Below are 24,688 nucleotides of genomic sequence, written 5' to 3' on the forward strand. Positions count from 1 at the left end.
AAAATGGTATCTGCATGATGCATAAATATGACGAGACTCTGAAAGAGGAAGTAAGCTCCAGAGCCTAAAAGTCTCCTACAAAAATGCCCTATCTCCCCATCTGCCAGGAGTAGTACCAGATTCAGAGCTTCTGTTTACAACACATCTTGATAAAGCAAAGGATAAGAAAGATGTGTAAAGAAGAAACTGCGAGCTACCAGCTCACCTATAAATGTGTGTCGAAACTGACTTGATGCTCTTACATCCTGTCAAAATAGAGTACGTGATTTGGGGATTCTCTTATGTTGTGTTAAAATTGGTAAATGGTCTCTTCCCGTATTCTGACTTTTTTTTTTCCTACCCAAAAGTCGAAACCAGCTTTCAACATTGCCAGTACACATGTGTAGTCTACCGTTGAAAGTTTTGATAGCAAGTAATAATAAGTTGGTCTCACTACCTGAAGAAATTGGACAGCTCAGACACCTGACAGAGCTTGTGAGTATATACTTATTGTTAATAATTGCTGTTCAGTCCTTAATTTATAAATCATTTGCTCTAGTGGGTTTAAATTTCATTGAGATGAAATAGCTTTATTCAACTGAGGGAGGAAGGATGGTCCAGTGATTAGGATACTAGTCCAGGACTCATGAGACCAGGTTCAATTCTTTGATGTGCCACAGACTTCCTGTGTGACTTTGGGCAAGTCTCTCTGTGCCTCAGTTCCCCATCTGTAACATGGGGATAATAGTACTGCCCTGGCTCACTAGGGTGTTATGAGAATAAATACAGTTTAAAGGTTGTGAGGTGCTCAGATACAACAGTAATGGGGTCTAGATAAATACCTAAGATAGAATCAGAATGGAACTTTGTTTAAACAAATACAGTGCTACTAAGACATCCACATTAATTTATCATATATTCTGCATTCCAAGTAAAAGTTCCGTGTGGGTGAGTCCAGCTCCCTGCCATACACATATTATCCTATAAATAAGAGTATACAGTCCTGTAATAGCTAGTGTCTGATGTCCCAGGATCTCTCCGTATCTGGTAGAGACAGTTGCGAGTGGTGATATATATGGCATTATTTGTTCATAGAGTGTAAGACCAGAAGGGATCAATAGATCATCTGGTCTGACCTGCTATATATCACAGACCATTTATTTTTGCCCAGTTACCCCTGTGTTGAGCCCAGTAACTTGAGTTAGACTAAAGCATTTCAGTCCTCAGGAGACTAACTGTTGTGTGCCACAGGCAGAGAACAGGAAAGAGTTAGGTGCCACTAATGCCCACGCCCCTGCAGTCTCAGGGAATTGGTTAGGTGGGGTATGCCCAAATGATCCTAGTAGGTGATCTATGCTTTATGGATTAAAGCAGTATTTTAGATAGAAACCTAATCTCATTGTAAAGACTTCAAGTGATGGTGAGTCCACCCCCAGCCCTGGTTAGATGTTCCAGTGTTTAATTATCCTAATTGCTGGGAAATTGCAGCTTATTTTAAGGTTGTGCTTGTCTAACTTCAGCTTCCAGCCATTGGATCTTGTTATGTCCTGGTCTGCAAGACTGCAAATCCCCCACTAGCCGATAACTTTTCCATGTAAAAATACCTGGACACAGTGGTCAGGTCACCTCTCACTTCTCTTCGATAAGCTGAACAGATTAACCCCCGTAAGATTCACATCATAAGATCCATCTTGAAGTGTGGACACCAGAACTGGACACAATATTCTAGTATTTGTAATGAATGCCTGAAAGCTCTAGCTAGAAATGTTGCCCTGATACACTGAAGTTCTACTGTACTTACTTCATTTTCCAGCTGTCCTAGAGTGGATCTGGGCTGGCTCACTCACTTCTTTAGCTTTAGCAACCTTTGCCAAGTTACAACAGTCAGACAAGGCTGTTGGATGTCAATTGTGAGGAACACCCTAGCCCTCGGAGGTACACTTGACATGGACATCAGTTTTCATGAACGTGTCTATTGGATGAGCTTTACAGGTCAGCTGTCCAAACCTGATACCTTAGGCTTGAAATTGGAATTTTATTTCTCCTAGCCTCCCCTGCCCCAGCAAAACTTATTTTAAGGCAGTCTTTATTCTTCTTGTTGTCCTGATCTTAGGGAGTGATATTTTATAGAGGTAGCCATGCCACCAGCTACCCATCCTGAGACATGTCGCCAGTTGGTCTGCAATGGCTTACTGAATATTTGCAGGTGTCCTGCGTATCTGCAGGACATTCCACTTATCTGCCACCCAGGGATATTCTTGGTGGGAATTGGTCGCTCCTATACAGATAGCTATCTTATTTTTTTTCAAATACTTCAGCTTTTAATTTAGTTTTTCAGTGTGTTTATGAAACTTGTGGATTTAAAAAACAATCTAGTCAACTTGACATGTTGGAGACAATTGCAATGGAATCTTGATAAGTGTGTAACTCATATTTGGGAATGGCATATAATTACAAAAGTACGTGTATTCTTTAATGGGAGAGACAAGGACAGCAAGGTAATATCTTTTATTGGACCAGCTTCTGTTGGTACAAGGGACAAGTTTTCAAGCTTCACAGAGCTCTTCTTCCTGGAAAAAGTAAGCAGAGCATCTGAGCTAAATACAAGGTGGGACAGATTGTTAAGCATAAGGGATTCGCATGTGCACGTTTCAGGCCTACAAGCATATATTCTTTAATGATATACTCTGAGTATTCCTCGTGTGTGTACATTTGAGATTTTTTTTAAAAGCTTGGCTCTCAGTAAAAGACAAATAGTGAGAAGTGAGGTGCACTGGTAGAGCTAAGGGCTACACCACATAGCTCTACTAGAGCTTCTCACTTTGTTCCCTGGCTGTCTGCTGCATACACCTGCTAATGCCCAGATGCGTGTGAGGTTAATATTATTTTTGGGTGAGTTATTTAGTCTGGGTTGGCTTTTGTACTGGCAATTTAGTATGTATTTTATCCTTTTGTATGTTCTAAATGTTGTAAATTTGCGTAGAGGTTTTGAGATAGGCCCTTGAAAATATCCAGATAAAGTACATGGCAGGTAGTGTGTCTCCAGGCTCTCCTGCTTCAGAGTCTGTGGAGGAATGGGAAATGGACAATCTGTGGAGGAATGATAGAAATGTACACTAACATGCTAGTTTGCTAACTTACTATACATGGAAATATCATTATGTGTCACTTGTCTAAAGAGCTTTTATGATCTAGTGTCATTTCTCCTGGGTTCATTCTTTTCTTTGCTCTGCTGTTGTTGGGACACTGAAAAAATTATTTTGTGCTTCTGTTTCCCCATCTGTAAAATGGGGATAATTAATACTTAACTTTGTCACAGTGCTGAAACTTAATGAATGTTAGTAAAGCACTTTGACAATCTTAGGTGTCATAAAAGTGTTTATTTTTTTCAAGTTTATAAATAAAACACTGCCTGTCAGGGTTAATGTACATACACCTACAAAACCAGAAGGCAGGAATTGCCTGCTAGCATTGGGATTTATTTAAACAGGCTGACAGTATCAAAGCAAAAAGAAAAGGAGTACTTGTGGCACTTTAGAGACTAACAAATTTATTTGAGCATAAGCTTTCGTGAGCTACAGCTCCTTCAATGCATCCGATGAAGTGAGCTGTAGCTCACGAAAGCTTATGCTCAAATAAATTGGTTAGTCTCTAAGGTGCCACAAGTACTCCTTTTCTTTTTGCGAATACAGACTAACACGGCTACTACTCTGAAACAGTATCAAAACAGTGTCTCACTTCGTAGTTTTGTTTTGCAGGATGTGAGCTGTAATGAAATACAGACAATACCTCCACAGATTGGCAGACTGGAGTCTTTGCGTGACCTGAACATCAGAAGAAATCATTTGGTGCATTTACCTGAAGGTGAGATCAGCGGATGAAAGTCTGTCATATGTAACAACTGAGATTTTTGACACTTTTATTCTTTTTAAAGCTTGTTTTCCTAAGAGCTAGTAGTAAGCATATTGTTTATTATATCTACTAGATTGAATGTTTGTTTTCTATCTCCAGAACTTGCAGAATTGTCTTTGATTCGATTAGATTTCTCCTGCAATAAAATCACAACAATCCCTGTTTGTTATCGGAACCTCAGGCATCTTCAGACAATCACACTAGACAACAACCCGCTACAGTCACCCCCTGCACAGGTGAATTATAATTTGGAATTAGAATGTCTGCTATTTTCACTAGAGGATGTAAAATGAGATTTGAAACTGAATGGTTTAAAACTTTCTTTTGTGAACAGTAAGATTTTAAAGAACCTGTATTTCTCTAGAGACCTTAAAGAAACCCATGGCAGAAATACTCTTCCACTTCCCTTAATTTAGTTCTGCTGCTAGTAGGTATGTGGTTACTGTAGGAATTCCTTTGTTAACCTTTTGAATAAAAATCTCATTGTACAGTATAAGTAAAATAAGCAAGTGGCTCTAGATCAGAGTAAGCTTTGGGGGAGAAGAAGAGCTATGAACAAAAAACATTTTTGAGCCATTCTGCTGTTGAAGTAGTGAACTGGGAAACTAAAAGTGCAATGCATTTTCATTCATTTTACGGCAGCCTGCCCAAAATGCAGCTTGCAGGCTAAATACAATGTGGTCAATGGCTGACTTCATCTTTAGTATGTATGTATAGCTCTGGGGAATGACCTGCTTCCTCTGAATCAGAGTGGGAAGTGCTGTGACTTATAGTTTCCATAGATTCTACCTCCATATTAAAGATGAAGGGAGTTAGAAGTGACTTCACTTGATTCAAATTAGGCCTGTCTCTTGGCAAGCTGCCATTGCCACCTAGGTTGGTCAAGGTTTGCATGCCTCTGCTGTAGTTCCAAGTTTTACCCCTTACAAATACATATAGCTCCTTGTTCAGAGAAGATCATTGACATGATAAACCATTATGAGCAAGTTTACAGAAAGGGCTCCACAGAGTCCAGATGTTTTTGGAAAAAGCTTCCAGTTTTTTATTATACATATATTCTGTGACACTTCAATGCAGTTGTTTGTAATGGGGGAAGGTTCAAAAAATGGATGAAGAGCTGTAAGGATGTTATAAGCATTTATTTATTGACCTTTGAGTAATACATTATTCACAACAGCTAGTTAATGTCTGTACAGCGCTTTGATGAAATAAAGTGCTCAATATGTTTATGGATTTCCTTTTTTGTAGATATGCATAAAAGGAAAAATCCACATATTTAAATACCTGAACATAGAAGCGTGCAAGATCGCTCAAGACTTGCCTGATTATGATAGGAGGCCCATAGGATTTGGCTCTTGGTAAGTTTGTGCATATTCTGTTTGATGTGGATTGGGGAAAACTTGTCTACTCTCCTGAATTCAGAAGAGGCAGAAACTAGATCCACTGATTGTTGGTTAGTGTACATTTCACCAATAATTGTGGCCTTGAAGAACAATGTGGTGTGTGTCACCCTGTGAGCCGTTCTAGCAGGAGTCCAGTCAAGACAGTTTAGAAGGAAAAATGAAGTAATATCACAATTCAGCCAGTGCTAAAGGGCACACACTCTTGAGGGAAAAAAAAAGTTTGGTGTCTTCAGGCTATGGTAGAAGGAAGTTCTATTTTTAAGACTTTAATCTATGTTTTTACTGAATAAAATCTTAGGGTTTTCCCAATATCTACTACAGTCTAACATTGTTGTGATTTTTAATCTTTTGTACATGATTGTATAACTGTTCTGCTGTAACTACAGGTATAAGTGCTGATCCCACCCCTTTAGTAAACTGTTTTATTCTTGGCAGGCTTTCATTTGGCACAAATGCTTAATACAGTAACTCAGGAATTAGAAAGAAGAAAAGGAGGACTTGTGGCACCTTAGAAACTAACACATTTATTTGAGCATAAGCTTTTGTGAGTTACAGCTCACTTCATCGGATGCATTCGATGAAGTGAGCTATAGCTCACGAAAGCTTATGCTCAAATAAATTTGTTAGTCTCTAAGGTGCCACAAGTCCTCCTTTTCTTTTTTCGAATACAGACTAACAGGGCTGCTACTCTGAAACAGGTATTAGAACAGTCAACCACATCAGCTTCTAAATTAAGATGTCTAGTGAAAAGTAGGAGTACACTATATATTTATACTACACATTTTAGAGAAAAGCAAAGTAATGAGGTAGGAGACTAACTAGAAGAAAAATAATATATTCTCAGTGATCAGACAAACTAACACTGAGCCAGAGGAAATATATATCTATAACATGCACCATGGGCTGAACACGATTAATAAATAAATCTAATAAGCCAGTGCAGTTGTACCAAAGGCCTATGAAGGAGACTTTATGCCAACAGACAGCTCCTCATCAAGTCTAGAATCCACATTTGGTAAGCACCTTTCCAGATGGGGTCAACATGAACGCTTTCTGAAAGTCACTTGTCTCTTTAGAGAGTAATCACACCTAGCACAATCAGGTGCTATTTGAGACAAATAAAGTTGTGGCATATAAATCAGAGTATGTGATTCTAGCTTGTATGTGACGCTGGTGAGGCCGCATTTGGAATACTGTTTAGATTAAAATTATTTAGGTCTTTTGTTAGCTAAATTTATAATGCTGTCTTAGTTTCTTATTGTAATAAAGTGCATATTGCAAAAAAGAAGCTGATACAGGGATCTAAGGAGCATCTGTATTCAGAAAGGCTAAGGAAATTAGGGCACCTTCATTGTGACATAAATTGCCCAGTCCAACCAACTGTATCTAAAGCTATTGATCTCCATTGTAGTTTTTCTTTTGAAAAGCATAAGATCGATAAGTAGAGTATGTGTTTATTGAAAAGATTTTCATTTCATGTAATGAAAGAATTCACATATTTTTCCATTATTCACAGTACCAATATAAAAGCTTGGGCAGAACCCACTCACAGTGCCTCCTCCAGATGGTCAGTTTTACTTCAAGCATGTGTGGACTGGCTTGCTTTTGTCCATGTCTCCATCCCTGCCAGGCAGCATGAAAGTAGATATATCTGAAGTGGATAAGAGAGATGGCATAGAACTCTTTGTTGCTCATGTACTGATTATATCACTTACCAGTCTCTTTTAGTGGCTCCCACAGTGGCTTCACATGCATATTGAGCAAATATGTGTGGAAGACAATAGATTTCTGTAGGAACCAACATAAAGGAGCCAATGGAGAAGATAAGCTTCTGCCCAAAGTCAGAATTTCTTCTAGAATTTCTGAGATGAAAGAACAGAACAACTCCTGCACAATACAGTGTAATCCAGTTAATGCCCATAGGCAAGTCAACAGAGCTGTTGGTCAGCGATTTCACAGGCTGTTGAAAAAACTAAAAATAATCAGCATATATGTACCTGACCTTTGTCTTTTGCTCTGTGGAGGTTATATAGTGACCCTGGGCAATTTGAAAAAGCATGGAATTAAACCTGAGTTGATGTAAAGCTGGTTTCAAAGCTAATGTGACAGTTACCAAGCTAACTGCATGACAGTCCTTTCTCAGGGTCTCACTGAGTGCACCCCAGCAGGTGTCAGGCCTTGTGGCTTTACCTTCTGGGGTGGAATTTTGGAGTGGACTTCTTTGAAAGCGTGTGCCTGCGGCTGTCTTCTCTCTTAGGCTATGTGTGCCCTGCAGCTGGGAGGTGTAGTTCCCAGCTCAGGTAGACTTCCATGTGCTAGCTCTGCTTAAATTAGCATGCTAAAAATAGCAGTGTGGCTGCATGTGCAGCTGCTCGGATTAACTGCCTGAGTACGTACCTAGGATCTCAGAGTGATTGTACCGAGGCAACTAGCTCAAGCCACCACCCAGGCGTCTACTGCCACACTGCTATTTTTATAAAAAGAAAAGGAGTACTTGTGGCACCTTAGAGACTAACCAATTTATTTGAGCATGAGCTTTCGTGAGCTACAGCTCACTTCATCGGATGCATACCGTGGAAACTGCAGCAGACTTTATATGCACACAGAGAATATGAAACAATACCTCCTCCCACCCCACTGTCCTGCTGGTAATAGCTTATCTAAAGTGATCATCAGGTTGGGCCATTTCCAGCACAAATCCAGGTTTGGTGGAGGGTGAGAAAACCTGTATTTGTGCTGGAAATGGCCCAACCTGATGATCACTTTAGATAAGCTATTACCAGCAGGACAGTGGGGTGGGAGGAGGTATTGTTTCATATTCTCTGTGTGCATATAAAGTCTGCTGCAGTTTCCACGGTATGCATCCGATGAAGTGAGCTGTAGCTCACGAAAGCTCATGCTCAAATAAATTGGTTAGTCTCTAAGGTGCCACAAGTACTCCTTTTCTTTTTGCGAATACAGACTAACACGGCTGTCACTCTGAAACCTGCTATTTTTATGCATTTCTGCTTGAGCTAGCACATGTACATCTACTCAAGCTGGGAATTACGCCTCACAGCTGCAGTGTAGACTAGCCTTGGTCCTTGTTGCATTTCCTGCCTAGACCAACCCTCAGCTCTGGTCTGACTTAACCTTTGCGTTCAAGTAGGCAGCAGTACAAAACTGAAGAGGGAAACAGTCACATACAGTATTCATAAGAATAATGCAGGTGTCATATGTAGTAATTTCACTGAAGTTTTACACAAATGTAAAATTCTCTGATTAAGTGGACAAACTTGTAGTGCTGCTAGTGAAATCAGAAGCACTAAATCATTGTAGATTCTGCCAGGAGAAAATTTTGGCTTCTTTATCTATAAATATTTCTAACTGAGAATTTTGCTGCTGGCCCACACTGCCTTTTTTTTTTTTTTTGGACTCATGTAAAGTTATCCTAAACACAATACCAGTGCTCTCTCCTATGTTTTACCCAGGTTTTAAAACTATTGCTTTATTTAATTGTTACTACCATTTTCAATAGAGAACTGGTTCCCAGTCTTTCAGACAATTGTATCTGTTTACCAGAATAAGATATTGACTGTACCGATCAGTGTCTTTAGACTCCTGTTAAGTTATGTGACCTTTAACCTTTGGGCTGTTCTAGACCAATCTCTTAGCTGTGTGACTGAAATGTGGAGCACTCAAGCTCAACATTGGATCATGCATAACTGAATGGAAGGGAGGCAGCAGCAGTGCCTCGCAGGAGCCTAGCACTAGGTTCAGTGTTGAGGTAGGGAGGGTGAGTCTGGAATGCAAGACATAAAAGTTTGAAGTACTGATACATGGGTCTCTGGAGTAGGAATCAGTTGTACTGATTGTTTTGAAAGGGTCTGGTAGTTATATTCCGTGGATAGAAAGGAGATTGAAGTATATGCATGTATTACAATGTGACTTCAGAACTCTGACTGCGAGGGATGATCTCTTCATGTCAGTGCACATCTTGTTCCCCTTATTTTTATGGATTACATTTATTTTCATTACAAAAAGGTACTTTAGACACTGCATTTCAAAGTGATTATTGCACTTCTCAGGTGGTTAGCTACTCTACTTTCAGCGTCATGCCTTATGCATTGGAACCCAGGCATGCTGTAAAAATGTACTGCCCACTGTCTTGTTGCTTAATTATTGCTGCTTTAGCCAGCTAGTCAGTGAGGAATAGGATCTGCAGTCTCTGAGGATTTCTTAAAGGCTGTTGTCTGTAATGAACATATAAAGCCCTGAGCAGTCAGTAACCCTCTGTTTTCAGAAGTAGGGGAGAGCGTAGGAACTGTGAACTGTAACTGAATTTCTGAGTTACCAGACTGTCTCAGTGATGAAGTATTTTTTAAAAACTGTAATTGAATAGGAGGGATAGAATATGAAGAAAATGTAATCCAAAAGGAAAAATACTGTTTGATTTTTAACTATTGAATTTTGATCTTCTTCAATTTTAAGTGCTTGTTCAGTGCAAAATTGGTTTCTCTTTAGATTCTCAGAATACTGATGTAGTCATGATTAAAATGGAATTATTGTAGTGTGTCATGTGGGAACCCATTTCTCATTTTATTTTTCCTTTTATAATTTCTAAAAAAACAGTGGTTTTAATCCAGTATTTCGATGTTGTGAATTATTGGTTTGAATGTGGTCACTATGTAGGCTGTTACATGTGCTACCTGAAGTTTTCTTTCCCCAGCTGGTCTTTAATTGAAAAACAATATTACTATTGTCTGTATAATGCAGAGTACTTTGTTAGGATTTTTTTTTTTTGCCTTAAAAGTAGACTACAGTGTCTTATAGCTATGTATTCCTGGGGCCACTGTAGGCATTGTTAACTCTTTCTATAGAACAAAAGGCATGACACAGCTAATACATTTAAAAATCCAAAGGGTTTTTTTTTAACTACACTGAGCAATTTCAGGATTATTCTTTTCTCCTCTCACCCAAAAGAAGTGAGGTGTGGTTCCCTTCCCATCTTTGTTGCTGAAGGATCCCTAATGTGAATATTAACTTTGTTTAGCATCACTGAGTTCCATTCTTGCCTTCATTCCAGATACCATCCCCAGACTTTAGTACATGACTTAAATCTTTTACAGACTCAGAGGAACAAACATAGTGCTAGATCCTGCACATTGGTCCATAGAGTCAGAGCCCCAGTAGCTTAAATGAGGCTTTGTATAGGGTTAAGGGTCTGCCTGTGGATGCTTTTGCAGATGTGTACATAAAAATAAGCATATTTCACTTTTGCAGCTTTTGTTCCCTCGTCCTTTATCCCTTAGTTCCTCTTTGAGTAACATCCCTATGGGCATTCCATTTCATGTGTGCTCACACCCCTTTCTCCTTGAATTGGAGATTTTAGGTTGCAGTGTCTGTTCAGCCCGCACACGTGTCCTATGCTTCCTCATGCCTCGCTCTAAGGCTATACAGCGCTGTGTGAGCGAAACACCCGCGGTTCTTTCTCCACTGCCTTGGCCTGAGATGGAGCATTAGTATGCGTTACTTTGAAATCTCTTAGCGTAGTTACCTGTCTTTATTTTATTGTTTAGTTATTTTATTTACTTTTTATTTACGGATTTGGGAGATCTTTCTCTTGATCCCTTTCCCGTTTTGGGAGGGGGACCTTCCCCTGCTAGACGTCATTGCCCTGGGGTATGCCAGGATCTCTGGGCTTCAAACAGTGCATCTGTTGCCAGGAGTGCATCTTGGTCAGCGACAGCCATTCCTGTTGTATCCGCTGCTTGGGAGAGTCTGATGTCCCACAAAAGTGCTCCATATGCTCTGCATTTAAGGGTGAATCAAGAAAAAATTGGAAGCTAAAATTGAGACTCTTAATGATGGAGCATTCCCTCCAGTTGGCCTCAGGTCCAGGCCAGGAGATACACCCTTCCCCCTCCGGACATCAGTTGCTGAGTGAACACAGTGCCCCGTCAACTTCGTCACGTTCACCTGGATCTACCCAAGGTAAATCCATGAAGAAAACCCATACAAAACTGAGTCATTCTCCACAGGAAGAATCCACCTCAAAAAGACCTCAGTCACTGCAATGCAAGACCGCTGCAGAGACCTCATGTTCCACCCTGGGTATGTCTGAGGCTGCAGACCCTCTCAGTACTGATCCTGTGTATAGGGCTCCAGGCTCTGCAGAGAAAAGGGGCAACAAGCATGCCTTGATACTGGGACCTTCAGTGCTGCACAAGCAGGATACTGCAACATCAAAGCTTTCCAACTCTAAGAGAATGTTACCCAAAATTCCTTTGGTACCATCGACATCTAAGACTGCCTCAGTACTGGGAAGATGTTGTGCTTCTCATATGGTCTGAATACCTCTCAAGGCCTCACATCAGTACTGACTACGTCAACTAGAGCACAGTGGTTCTGAAAGCCGGTCCACCGCTTGTGCAGGGAAAGCCCCTGCCGGGCCGGATCAGTTTGTTTACCTGCCACGTCCGCAGGTTCGGCCAATCGCGGCTCCCACTGGCCGCGGTTTGCCGCTCCAGACCAATGGGGGCTGCGGGAAGTGGCCCGGGCCAAGGGACATGCTGGCTGCCCTTCCCGCAGCCCCCATTGGCCTGGAGTGGCAAACCGCGGCCAGTGGGAGACGTGATCGGTCGAACCTGCGGACGTGGCAGGTAAACAAACCGGTCTAGCCCGGCAGGGGCTTTCTCTGCACAAGCAGCGGACCGGATTTGAGAACCACTGAACTCGAGTGAACTTACCAGAGCAGTGTATGGCCTCAGTACTGACAACAGTCCCACTCTTCAAATCCACCTGGTACCGCAAGAGTTCAGATTTTCAAAGGATATACTTGTTTCGGAGGAGCTGGAATCTCCTTTGTTAGTTGGTACCGAAAGGTTCAGTACCGAGACAAGCATGGTCACTGAAGTGGGACCTTTTCTTAGTACCACTTGACTCTCCAGCGCCTTCAGAGAGTGTTGGGACTCCCCCACTTGAAGAGGAGGAATTTTCCTCCAATTCAGATATTTCAGTCCAGGGTTCCCTGACACTTCAGACAAGGAATTTCCATCCTGACACTTTTGTCAAGAGTGGGGAGTTGTACCACAGATGGACCCCTGTCCCCCCAACCTGGTTTGAGAACCGATGGATACCACCCCCAGTGCCTTTCGGACCTCTCCAGTGGCGGTACTGGGTTTCTCGGGCTGCAAATCGTCTGCAATTGTCACATGCCCCTAGTCTCTCTCATGCGAAGTATACAGGGAGATGCTCCCGTACTCCAACTGCTTTTCTTCTGTTACGTCAGGCACAAGAATCCTTTGAAGAGCAGGAGGCCAGGACAGATCAAGAGGTTTCTCCCCAAACAAATATTTCTTCATCTTCCCCAGATGAAGCGGTTATGCCTCTCCAACCAACTATGACTGATGACTTCAGACACGTCCAAGAGTTAATGAAGCACATTTCGGATTCCCTCCAGATCCCTTGGAAGAGGTCAGAGAGTCATAACATAAGCTCCTAGATATCCTCCAATGGATTCCCTCCACCTGAGTTGTTCTGCCTCTTAATGAGGCTCTGAATCCTGCCAAATCCATCTGGCAGATCCCTGCAATGATTCCACCAGCTTGTAAAAGGGCTCATGAAAAATATTATGTCCCAGCTAGAGACTCCGAATTTCTGTTCACCCATCCAACATTGAACTCCCTGGTTGTGGAGGCAGTGAAAAAACATGGCAAACAACATTGTGCAAAGACCACACCATATGATAAGGAACAAAAATGCCTTAATCTACTCGGCAGAAAGACCTACTCATCTGTGACTCTTCAATTTAGCATCACACACTATCAAGCTGTCATGGCTAAATACAGTCATTCAAGTTTTACCAAATTCACAACCTTTACTGAGCATTTGCTGGCTGAGGAGTGTGACCAGTTTCAGGCTATTATTGACGAGCGTCAGCTGTTAACTAAAATAAAGCTAAAGGCCTTATTGGATGCAGCCAACACTGCTGCTCTACAGCAGTAGTCATGTGGAGGGCTTCCTGTCAATACCTTGATGACTGGCTGGTCATGGGCTGGTCCTACAATGAGGTTTTTGATGCTGTAAAGACAATGAGATCTTTGTTCCCCAATCTAGGGTTAAGCTCAACATCTAGAAATCCCCTTTGAGCCCCATACAAAGAATAGAGTTCACAGGCATTCATTGGATGCTACACCAGCCGGGGCTTATCTTCCTCTCCAACAGATGCTCAATGTTAGGAAATCTTCTCAAACATTAAATCAGCCTACAGACATCAATAAGAAGTTGTCTTCAATTACTTGGACATATAGCAGCCTTCACCTTCAAAGATGGAGTCTGTCACATACCATTACAATGTTTCCAGGGCTACCTCAAGACTGTTTATACTCCAAACACAACTTGAACAAGTTATTGTCGGTTCCTCGCCAGGTCTTAGTCTCCACTCAAGTGATGGAGGGTCCTAGACAATGTCTGCATGGGGATTCCATTTGTTCAGTCTCCTCCCTCTATCATCATAACAATGGATGCATCTATGATGAACTGGAACAGTACTCTTGGGGACCCTCACCATTCAGGGCAAATGCTCTGCCCAACAGAGACAAACTACATATCAACCGCCTCAAACAGAGGGAACTCAGGAATGCCTGTATCTATGTCCTGCCTTTAATCAGGAAAAAAAACATAAAGATTCTCATGGACAACATAGCTTGTACGTTCTTCATCAGCTGAGAGGCATGGGCCAGGTACCCTTCCCTTTGTACTGAAACAATAAAGCTCTGGAACTGGTGGACAGTCAACTGCAAACTTATTTCAGCAACTTGCCTTAACTACAAACAGGTTAGCAGACAAAAGCAGGCACTTTTTCCAGTACTATGAATGGAAGTAGGATCCTCAGATTCTCAATAACATTTTTTGAACTTGGGAGTTCCAAAAATAGACCTCTTTGCCACTGTGACCAACAAGATATGCAAACGCTTTTGTTTAAGGGGCGGAGTGGTTTCCTCTCTCTTTAGAGATGCCTTTCTCGTTCCATGGACGAGGCCTTCCATGTGCATTTCCTCCAACACTCCTGATTCTGAAAGTGATCAAGAAGATCAAGCATGACAAAACCAGAATTGTATTAGTAATCCCAACAGAGTTCAAGCAGATATGGTACCCTTACCGGATTCACCTAGCCCTCTGTCAAGCTGTCAGACTCTCATCCATTCCTTGTCTTCATTCTCAGGATGCCAGCTGCATTCTTCATCCCAACCTGAAGATACTTTGCCTCAAAGCTTGGCTTGTCAATGGGTCATGAGGCATTAGTTGACTTGTTCTAAGGAAGTGCAACAGGCATTGCTGAACAGTAGGAAAGATTCCACGAAATACACTTACCTCCACAAGTGGAAAAGATTCAGCATGTGGTGTGTCCAGAAGTGTTGTACCTGTTCATTCTTCCCCCTCGATCATCCTTGATTACCTCCTAGTGTTGAAAAAGTTAGGATTCTATATGAGCTCTATCAGTGCGCACTTGGCAGCGGTAACAGCCTTTCATTCAGCAGTTGAGGGATTCTAACTCTTCACCCATCCTGCAACTGTAAGATTCTGAGAGGATTGGGAAACTTTCTCCCAAGTTTAGAAACACATTCCTACCTGGGATTTGAATGCAGTACTTTGATGCCCTATGCCCCCGTCTAAGCCAACGGCTACCTCTTCCCTCATTAATTTATCTCAGAAGATTTGTCTTTCTGGTGGTTACCACCTCTGCTTGTGGGATTGGAGAAATAGGGGCTGTAATGGCAGATCCTCCATTTACAGTGTTTTTCAAGGACAGAGTTTTGTTACATCCACACACACAATTTTTACCTAAGGTGTCATATGAGCTTCACATCAACGAGATTATCCATTTTCCCCCCAAAGACTCATCAGTCCAGAGTGAAGGCCTTTTTTACACACTCTGGATGTTAGAAGTGCATTAGCCTTTTATTTGGAAAGGGCTAAGTCGTTTAGGAGGTCAAGCAGACTGTTCGTGACTATTGCTGATAGATCTAAAGGCACAGCGATTTAGAGACACTCCAGGTGGATTTCTGATTGTGTCCTTTTGTGCTATAACTTCATATATTCAGCTCTTTCAAGGGCGTTGGCCCATTCCATAAAATCTGTAGCTACTTCTACGGCATTACTCAAGAATGTTTCTGCTCTGGACATCTGTAAGGCTGCCACTTGGTCTTCCATATGTATCTTTTCCAAGCATTATGCAGTGGTCCAGTCTTCTAGATCAGATGCTGCTATTGGAAATGCTGTATTGTATTGTGTTCAATCTTGGACTTGGTTCCAGAGCCCCCCGTGCAGCTGGGGGAACTGTTTGGTAGTCAATTGCAGTTGAGCACCCAGAGGGACACTACTCGAAGAAGAAGTTGCTTGCCTTGTGCAGTAACGAGTTCTTCACTGTGTGTGTCCGTATGGGTGCTCTGTTACCTGCCTTCGTTTCCCTCTGCTTTGGAGTTTCCTCTGGGGACTTGGCAGTGGAGAAAGAACTGAAGGCAGTTCACCTGTGTAGCCTTATGTATCCTCAGAGCAGGGCATAAGGAAGCATAGAGTTGCATGCCTGGCCTGAATGGGTACTGCTACCAAAAATCTCCCGTCAAAGGCACAAGTGGTATAAGCACACTTGAAGTGCAGCACCCACAGGGACACACATCTCAAAGAACCACCATTATGGCACATTGTGAGTAATCTCTCCTTGGGTATGTCTACACAGAAATTAAAAAGCCATGACTGGCCTGTGCCAGCTGGCTTGGGCTAAGGGGCTGTTCAGTTGCAGTATAGGCATTTAGGTTTGGGGTGCAGCCCAGGCTCTAGGACCCTGCGGGGTGGGAGGGTCCCAGAGCTAGGGCATCAGCCTGAGCCTGAATGTCCACCGCAATTAAACAGCCCCTTAGCCTGAGTTCCAGGAGCCTGGGCCAGCCATGGGTGTCTAATTGCAGTGTAAACATACCCCTTGTGTCTAACTAGGACTGCAAACTCCTCAGGACTGTAGCCTGTCACTTTTTTCTGTAAAGTACCATGACTCTATGGTGCTGCATAAATAATAGTAATAACAGTCATTTAAAAATAATTGTTTCCTGGATGAGGGATTTTTAAACAGAGGGACAACTAGAGATCAATACTAGTGAGAGAATGACCTACAATTAGCTATGCTTGGGTGGAGCAATCAGCTTCCTGAAATTCTTTCTAGTGTATTATGCAGTAATCGCTGTTTGCTGCAGTTTTCCCTCAGGCATCAAGTGCCAGCAGGACAGTTGATCCGTTGTGAAATGCTATCTGCAGTGGATCAGACAAGTCCCATTGTTATACTGCTGCTGTAGCTATCTGCAGCAGTTGCCAGATTCAACATCTGTGATGGCCACGCTGCTGAACTGTGTAGTCTCTGTACCCACTTAGAGCAGGAAAAGCAGCATACAGCCCCTTATGTTATGGTTTATATTTTCATCCCTTCATTGCACATATGTAATGTCTGTGTCTAGGCAAGTCGTTGACAAGTCAATTTAATGAGTGAAAACTAAATTTGTATATCATTCAAGTGGTGATATATTTCATTTGAAATGTGTGGTGTATTTTATGGAGTATTTTAGATTAACTATACATCTCTTTTCTGTATCATGCATTAAGTATACATTTTGATTGTTGTCATACTTCTCCTAAAAGAGGCGCATGCTCATTCCTATACGTTTCTATGTATGTGTAATAAATGTATGGTTGTGTGATTCCCTATGGGGAAAAAGTGGTTTTGGGGTTGGGAAGAGTCATTCAACTAAAACACCTGAGTAACATAAAATGAACTGACTTGCTAAAGGAGAATTTAATAGGTCAGTTTGCCAACAAAAAAACCATTTGTCAGAATTGTTTGGGCCATAAGCTTAGATCAGCTCTTGAAAGCATAAGGCAGCTGCATCATGTCAGCTGGCTAACAGATGGGAATGTTTGTAGTTGGAAGAATATACCCTCTTAGAAAGTATTATGCATGGTGAATGCCATGTGACAACTTCTAACGTGTTGTGGACACCGCTCAGCTCTGCTTAATAGTTAATTCCATTTTCAGCTCTGTCACGAGTAAGAATTTTTCAGTGACATTTATGTTATAGTGACTAAAATTATCTGCTTGACAGCCATGAGGAACTGTACTCCAGTCGTCCGTATGGAGCACTAGATTCTGGTTTCAATAGTGTGGACAGCGGAGACAAAAGATGGTCAGGGAACGAAGTAAGTGTAGTTGCTTTATTTTTGTTGGGTGGCAATACTTGTACAGGAAACAAATAATGAAGGCATAGATTTGGAAGAATATTCAAGGAGTGATGCTTATGTATAATAAAAAATGTAATTTCCATAGTTCACAGATTACTGTTGATTTCCTGGAAAAAGAATTAGCACCATTTTTATATTAAATGAATCTTTTGTTCTTTTACTAATATTTTTTATTGAAACATTTTAAAAATCAAAATACAAGTGTAAACCCAAGAGAAAATACAGAAGAGCACTTTGTAGAAATGAATTAATATAAACAAGTGATAAGAAAACTTACAAAAGATGAGCTACTTATTGTATTATATTAGCATAGCTTATCTTTATCCATTACTCAAGAGCTTCTGTTTCATTAAAATAAAATCAGGTAAACAGAGATTTTAAATGAACACAGATTTTCCAAATAAGATTTTATATGTAGCTTTTTCAAATGGCCAAATAGATTGTCGCTTTACCATTTAGAAGAAGCAAGACCTGATCTCCAAGGAAGAAGGGTACTGGGAAGAAGAAACAGGAGCCAGCTTCTTCTGTCCTCTTGGGGAGGCTGTGCAAATGGCTGCAACCCAGGCCTGGGGTGCTCTTGCGAACTGTGATCCTAGCCTGGTGTTTACAAGGGCCTTCAAAATCCAGCCTGGAATGTTTTTAGCATATGCATTCATTTCAGAGGGAAAATAAATTTAAAACTATAGACAGACTCTTCATGGAAGAGAGGTCCTAAATCGACCTTATTTTAAAAACAGTACATTTCAGTTGTGTCTCTTTTAAATTAATAGTTTTAGGGAGCAAAATGCAGCAGGACAGGTGGAGTGGAGGCTCAAGTTAGAAAACTAACTGAAAGATGATGCTCAGGATGAGAGAGTGTTTTGTTTTTTTTTGTCTGTTTTATAAAGCCTACAGATGAGTTCTCAGACCTCCCTCTGCGAGTGGCAGAGATCACTAAAGAGCAGAGACTGCGAAGAGAGAGAGAGTACCAGGAAAACCGAGGGAGCACTGTTGTAACTAATGGTGGAGGTAAATAGCAGTCTTTGATAGCTAATTATTCAGCTGGTTGTTATAACTGAAGCTCCAAAATGTATATTTGGCAGTTATAGGTAATTTGCTGTTTTAAAGGAAAGAAGTGGTGGGGGCTTAATATATTTATAATTGCACACACAAATTACATTTAAAGAACATTATTAGGGTTCCAAAATCAAGCACTGAAAAGTTAGAAAAGACCGAAGGTAAGGTTGCTTGTGCAACCTTAATTCAGCCCCTTTCTGCGTATGCATTATGATACCATCTTTAATTACGTGATCACATGCTGCTTTTTGCATGATATTGACACACTCATGAGTCATCTGCAGGATTGGAATCTTTAGATCTGGAGCACAGACCTCTGCCACTTGAGCTGACAGAGTAACTGATAACTGTAGGAGGTTGTCATCCTCTGTGAGGACCAGCACTAGAGGGGGATGGGACACTTTGTCTGTGGTTTTCACAGCTATTTGCTAGCAGCAGAGGAATGGTGAGACTCAAGAATCTTGGGTTCCATTCCAGGCTCTGGAGGGGGGTGTTCTCTAGCGGGCACAGAACCTTCTGTGTCTCACCGGCCCCCCTCTCCCAGTATGACTCCTTCTGCTGTCTCCCCTCCAACCCGTGCCTATCACAGGCCTGTCTCTTCTCCACCCCTGGCTTCTTGTGCCGGTTCTATTCTCTTTGTCTACTCAGTCAGTTGCCACTCCTCAGATTTGGTAATCCTGGGCTCCTTTTCTCTTCTCTGAATTCTCTCTCTCTTCCATCTTGGCCTCCAAGAATATCTCTTCACCCATATTCCCCAGCTCATTCTCCCTCCTTAGGTTCCTCTTCTATTCTGTGTTTCCCCCAGTTTCTTGTCCCAGTCTCTCTCTTAGTCATTCCCAGTTCACCACCACCACCTTGGCTCCACATCAGATGTCTCCCCCCACCCCACTGGTTCTCAGTCCCAGTCTTCCTCCCCAAGCTCCTCATCTGATCTCAGTCTTCTCCCAGTCCCAATCTCCTTTCCCAGCCAGTCCCAGTCTTCCCACCCCAGTTCTCCATCCACTAGTCTCAGTCTCTTCCCTCTCTCCACCAGGTCCTTGTTCTAATCTCTTCCTTCTACTGCAATATATTTTTCCCTAGCCTCATTCTCATAAACGGCTGAGCCATTTTGTCTGAAAATTAATTTTCTTCCCCCTGTGGTAGACACCCAGCATGCAAAATTTCAGTAAAGACAGTTTGGCAAAGTTATGAACAACTGAAAACAGATCTTACATAGGAAGCGTCTCGCAGCCTTAGTACCAAACAGTGCTACCAGCCCTGCTTATGGTATCAACTTCTTGTTAACTGGTTTTTCACACACATGGTCTTTCATAATGCTTTAGAGTTAACACAGCTGTTAAATAATATTAATGGAGAGTGAGATAAATTAAATTTAAATAGCTAAGGGAGAAAAGAGGTTTTCACTTAAGATTTTAAATGAGGTGGAGATTCAATGAGGCAGAAAGATCCAGGGAAGCTGTTTTGGATGGCTGGAGTTTCAGAGGAGATGGTTCTAGCACTTACAGTAGCCAGATTGTGTGGTGAGGCAAAGGAGGCCTGTTCTAGACAAGGAGGAATGGGGAATAGAGAGTGATAATATACGGGGGAAAGGCAGGAGCAAGTTTTTGCAGGATTTTAAAAACAAGGAAGCAATAATGTTTGAAGTAGGTAATCTGAGTTGAACTAGTGCCTGCCATTTCATCCTGAGTGATATCCTTTTCAAAACACCTGCCTCTAGACCCCCCTCTTAATCACCTCTCTTTCCCCATGTCGTCTTCATCTGTGCTAACACGAGCTTTCTGATAAGAGATGATGAAGTGTGGGACATGAAGACCTAGTGTGGAAGGGTGGCAGGGAGAAAGGGAGATGGAAGTCCTCAGGGTATTTTTGACTCTGGATGTCCGATCTGTTAGCACAGTGCTTTTCACTAGGCTGTTTGTTTAATGTCATGACACTTGAAATCCGTGGGCAGAAACCTACAAAAGCAGTGATGAATAAAAAATGCCCCAGATAGCAACATGGCCATGGGCAGAAATGAGAGCAGAACTGTACCCTGTACTTCATACTCATTTAATTTCAGTGGTTCCCTGATTTTAATTCCTTCCTTCCTCTTTGGTTAATAAAATGTCTGTAGCCTGAGGTTTTTTTTTTTGTATTGCTTTCTTTGTTGTCTGTTTCTTTACCACATACCTTTTTCATATTTAAAGCAACCTCATGCAATTAACTTGGTCACGCTATTCTCTGTTTTATTGTCATCAGACTCTGTCTAGAGTCTGACATTTCATATTGCGCAAGTGTTTACCTAGGCTCTCCTCAGCTGCCTTTATTAATGAGAAAGTATGCAGCTAAGTGGAGCCTAGATAAATTAATCAGTATACTCTAATGATATGTTTATTTGGTTGTAAATTGCTTGCTTCTCAGATATGTCCATGATACAGAAGTAAAAATTGTAGCCAATGGCCTTTGTTAACAATGAATTGGGAAGTATGACATTGTTTTTGCAGTAATTAAGAAACTACATATAATCATATCTTTTAAATTGTTACATTTGGAATATTTTTCCTCATTGATTTTAAATCTGTTTAAGATTATTTCAAAATCTGACATTTAACAAATATTAGTGAACCAGGCATAACTCAAAAGATGTCAGCTTAAGCTTTCCCAGGTGGAGGAAAAGTGAAATCAGACGTTAGTTGCTGAGACTGCTGCTATGTTTTTTCTACCACTGCTCATCTAATTTTGGGTGTTTCCTTTGTGTATGTGTGTCTAGTGGAACATGATCTGGATCAGATTGACTATATTGATAGCTGTGCCACTGAAGAGGAAGAGGAAGAGGTGAGGCAACCCAAGTGCATGGAGTCAGAGAGCCTCAGCTCACAATTCATGGCATATATTGAACAACGGCGAATCTCTCATGAGGTGGTGCTTTTATTTAAATTAGTTAAGTTCATATACCAATGAAAGTCTTTGTGATGGTGTTAATATTTCTTGTCTGTAGAGGTTTACTTTGGTACACAGTGTGACAGCTGGCTTGGAGCAACAAGCTTTGCCTTGTGGAGGATCTGAGTTTGAGTCCTGAGCTGCTACAAACTACACTTGGCTCAGACACTCAGAATGGTTCTACGGGCAGCTGTATTGAGTTCTGTTCAAAGGCAAAATTCCTGCAGGATGTGGGGGGAGTAAATGGGGTTCCCAAAGGAACCCTTCCCTCAGAAAATATTAAAGTTGATGCTTCCCATACATGCTTGCACCCAGGCAACCACTCATGTCTCCTTCATTTGGTAATACCTAGTAAATGCTGTCTTGTTTGAGGTCAAAACATAGCAAATGTCTTGCTCTCTGCCAGCACAAGGACTTATTATAGGGATCTTTCAGCTATGTTAATTTGGTGGGGCTTTCCTATGGATTGTAAATTAAATGCCAATACATTTACCAGACTGGGCATCCCTTGTAATTGCAGATTTTAAATGAAAAAGAGGATTTGCTATAAAGTCTGATATTTTGTAATAGATGATGGCTTGCTCCATGTTAACATCTTGAGTAATGCTCTGTAAAATCACCAGGGATACAAACTGGGAATGCATATCCACAAAGTTTTGAGCAAAAATTCCGTGTTTAACTGTGTGACACAGTATTTTTATGAGGTCAATCCCAGGATACAGTAAATGGGCAATAAATAGGGCTAATTAAAGTTTGTTAAAAACCTGTTAGGAGAATTGATTACAAATGGCTAAAAACTAAGCATCCTTAGGTTATAGCTTTTTTTTTTGTCTTAAAAACCATATTCTTTGTCGTCATTGCAGACAAACCTGAACAATGTACTTTTTGTTTCTATCCTTGAGTGGCCTTCTGTTTTAAAGGCAGTCTGTGGTATTTGAGCTGGAATGGCACACTTCAGAAATCTGAGCGATCTCACTAGTCCAGCAGTAGCATTTTAAGTTGCATTGTGGGTCAGACCACAAGCACTCATTTCACCAGAATGGGTTGAAGAGCTTCTTATTTGCTTTCCCCTAATTTGCTACATATTTTGTAGTATCATTTGTTACTATTTGCTGCTTTTACTGCTCTTTTTCTAGTTCCTAATGAGCATTGAGGGGAGGGGTGATCACTCCAACACAGTTACAATGCAATTGTCTTGAGACCTTGATTAATTTTAGTACCTTGTGATCGAATATAGATTAGTGTGCACTTGACCAAAATTCCATGATTGTTTCTTTAAAACTGTATGACTCCCTGCAACTGGAAAACACCTTTCTTTTGGTTATCACATCTACTGTTATACATAAGGCAAGAGAAACTGATCCCTGCTGTGACCGTCTGGACACAAGGAAGTGGAAAATTGTAAAGGTTCTGGATAAAACAAAAATTAAATTCAGGAAGCATTAAGCAATGTGATATTTCCTTCTCTATGTCATGCTAATCTAAATTCATCCCCCTGTGTGTAGGTGTAAAGGAGTCTCAGCACAAAGGTAATCTTACATACTGCATAAGCAACCTGTTTCAGATAATCTTTTACCTTGCTTGAAGCACTTAAGCAATACACATTGTGCTCAAATTAAAATTTATCTATTCCTTCATAAGTTGTTTTAATGCTTTGAGGAGGTAAAGATCTTTCTTAATTTCCTTTATTTTATTTTGTCAGTATCTCTTTAGGAGTCCTAAATTGTGTCCTTATTTTTGTCCACTTTGTCATTCTCCTACTTACATTAGTGAAATCTGCAGTGACCCAGATTTCCATTGACAATATATTGATTCTGCAAGTGCCACAAACACAATATCAAGTCAAGGGGACAGTGTACCGTTTGAAATGTTCGTTGAGAAGTGAATTTTATGGAGCGAGATTAGTGATACAAAATAAACTTTTCTACAAAATTAAACAACCTCTTAAAAATTAATAGTAAAAATGCATTGGTTCATCCTAGAGATAAACTAACATGAGTACCATTTTAATTTATAAAGCTCACCTATTTATTTTTAATTCTAACGGTAAAGCAACCAAAAACATTTTAGGATCTCACTTTAGTGGGTTTAATCTATTTTAAGGGGTAGATAACTATATTCAGTATATCAGTGCCCACTTCTGTGTATACTTGATCTTCCCTCAGTGAGGGGGCCAGGTAGGGGGAGGAACTAGATGATCTCTTGAGGACCCTTCCAGGCCTACATTTCTATGAATCTATGATTCATCTGTATGTGAATTAGTACTAACAAGTTAGCCCTGAATACCTGTATTTGGCAATACCGATGGATTTTGAGATGAGTTTTATAAAACTGACCATCAAGGGCAATATACTCCTGCTCCCAAAAGGATGACTGACTTAATATCCAAAACTGAACAGCCAGTGTTTTCATTCAGCTCCTCTGACTTTCTCCTAACATTTTCTTTCCTGTCTCTCTAGTTTGTCTATATGGTATCATCACAGAACACCAGCTGTTGAATCTTATTGTCTGAAAGAGCCTGGAATAGAGTATGCTAAAACTGTAGATGTGTACTTTGGTCTCCAACACCATACAACTTATAAGTTACATTAGTTATTTTATACATCCACATAGCCTGCTGGTTCTGTTTTTATACTATAATTTATCAACAGGTATGCTTAATTTTGAAGTTCAACTTTCAATGAATTATATGCAAGGTACAAAAATGATTCTGCATCATTTCCAGTATCTTCCATGGGTTGTGTTTTATTTTGTTTCTTTGTCAGACATCTTAATGACCAGTAATCACACATTTGGATCTAGACAAATTGATGGAACCTACACCTAGTTTGGTACAATAGAAATTCATAGACTTGCACATACAGCATTCTGGATACATTACTAACTTCATTGTCTTCTGTTTTGTTTTGCTTAGGGCTCACCAGTAAAGCCAGTACCCATCAGAGATTTTCAGAGAACAGAAGATACAAGACGATACTTGCATCAAAATAGGTAGAAGAACCTGATGAAAGTGCCTTTATTCATGATAGTGCCGGTGGCATCCATGATACTTTATAGATGTGTAAGATAGGTGCCCTACTCTGAAATATTTACGATCTACATGATAATTCGAAACCAACACATGATTTCACTCTGAAGTTGTGGCTGATATTTAT

General features: G+C 40.9%; 1 protein-coding gene across 6 annotated transcripts in view; it reads left to right on the forward strand.

The window, feature by feature from the left end:
* The window catches only part of LRCH3 (leucine rich repeats and calponin homology domain containing 3), a 104,216-nt gene that overhangs the window by 44,734 nt on the left and 34,794 nt on the right, over positions 1-24,688 (forward strand). For 5 of the 6 annotated variants that reach the window (XM_073359115.1, XM_073359112.1, XM_073359111.1 and 2 more), the window contains exons 3-10: positions 348-474; positions 3,738-3,843; positions 3,991-4,127; positions 5,140-5,249; positions 17,423-17,516; positions 18,446-18,566; positions 21,364-21,512; positions 24,448-24,524. In XM_073359115.1, the coding sequence (XP_073215216.1) occupies positions 348-474; positions 3,738-3,843; positions 3,991-4,127; positions 5,140-5,249; positions 17,423-17,516; positions 18,446-18,566; positions 21,364-21,512; positions 24,448-24,524 (921 nt within the window). The remainder of the gene's footprint in view (positions 1-347; positions 475-3,737; positions 3,844-3,990; positions 4,128-5,139; positions 5,250-17,422; positions 17,517-18,445; positions 18,567-21,363; positions 21,513-24,447; positions 24,525-24,688) is intronic. The other variant, XM_073359114.1, reaches the window with a different exon arrangement.

The sequence above is a fragment of the Lepidochelys kempii genome, chromosome 9 (genome assembly GCF_965140265.1).
Source record: "Lepidochelys kempii isolate rLepKem1 chromosome 9, rLepKem1.hap2, whole genome shotgun sequence".
NCBI lineage: Eukaryota > Metazoa > Chordata > Testudines > Cheloniidae > Lepidochelys > Lepidochelys kempii.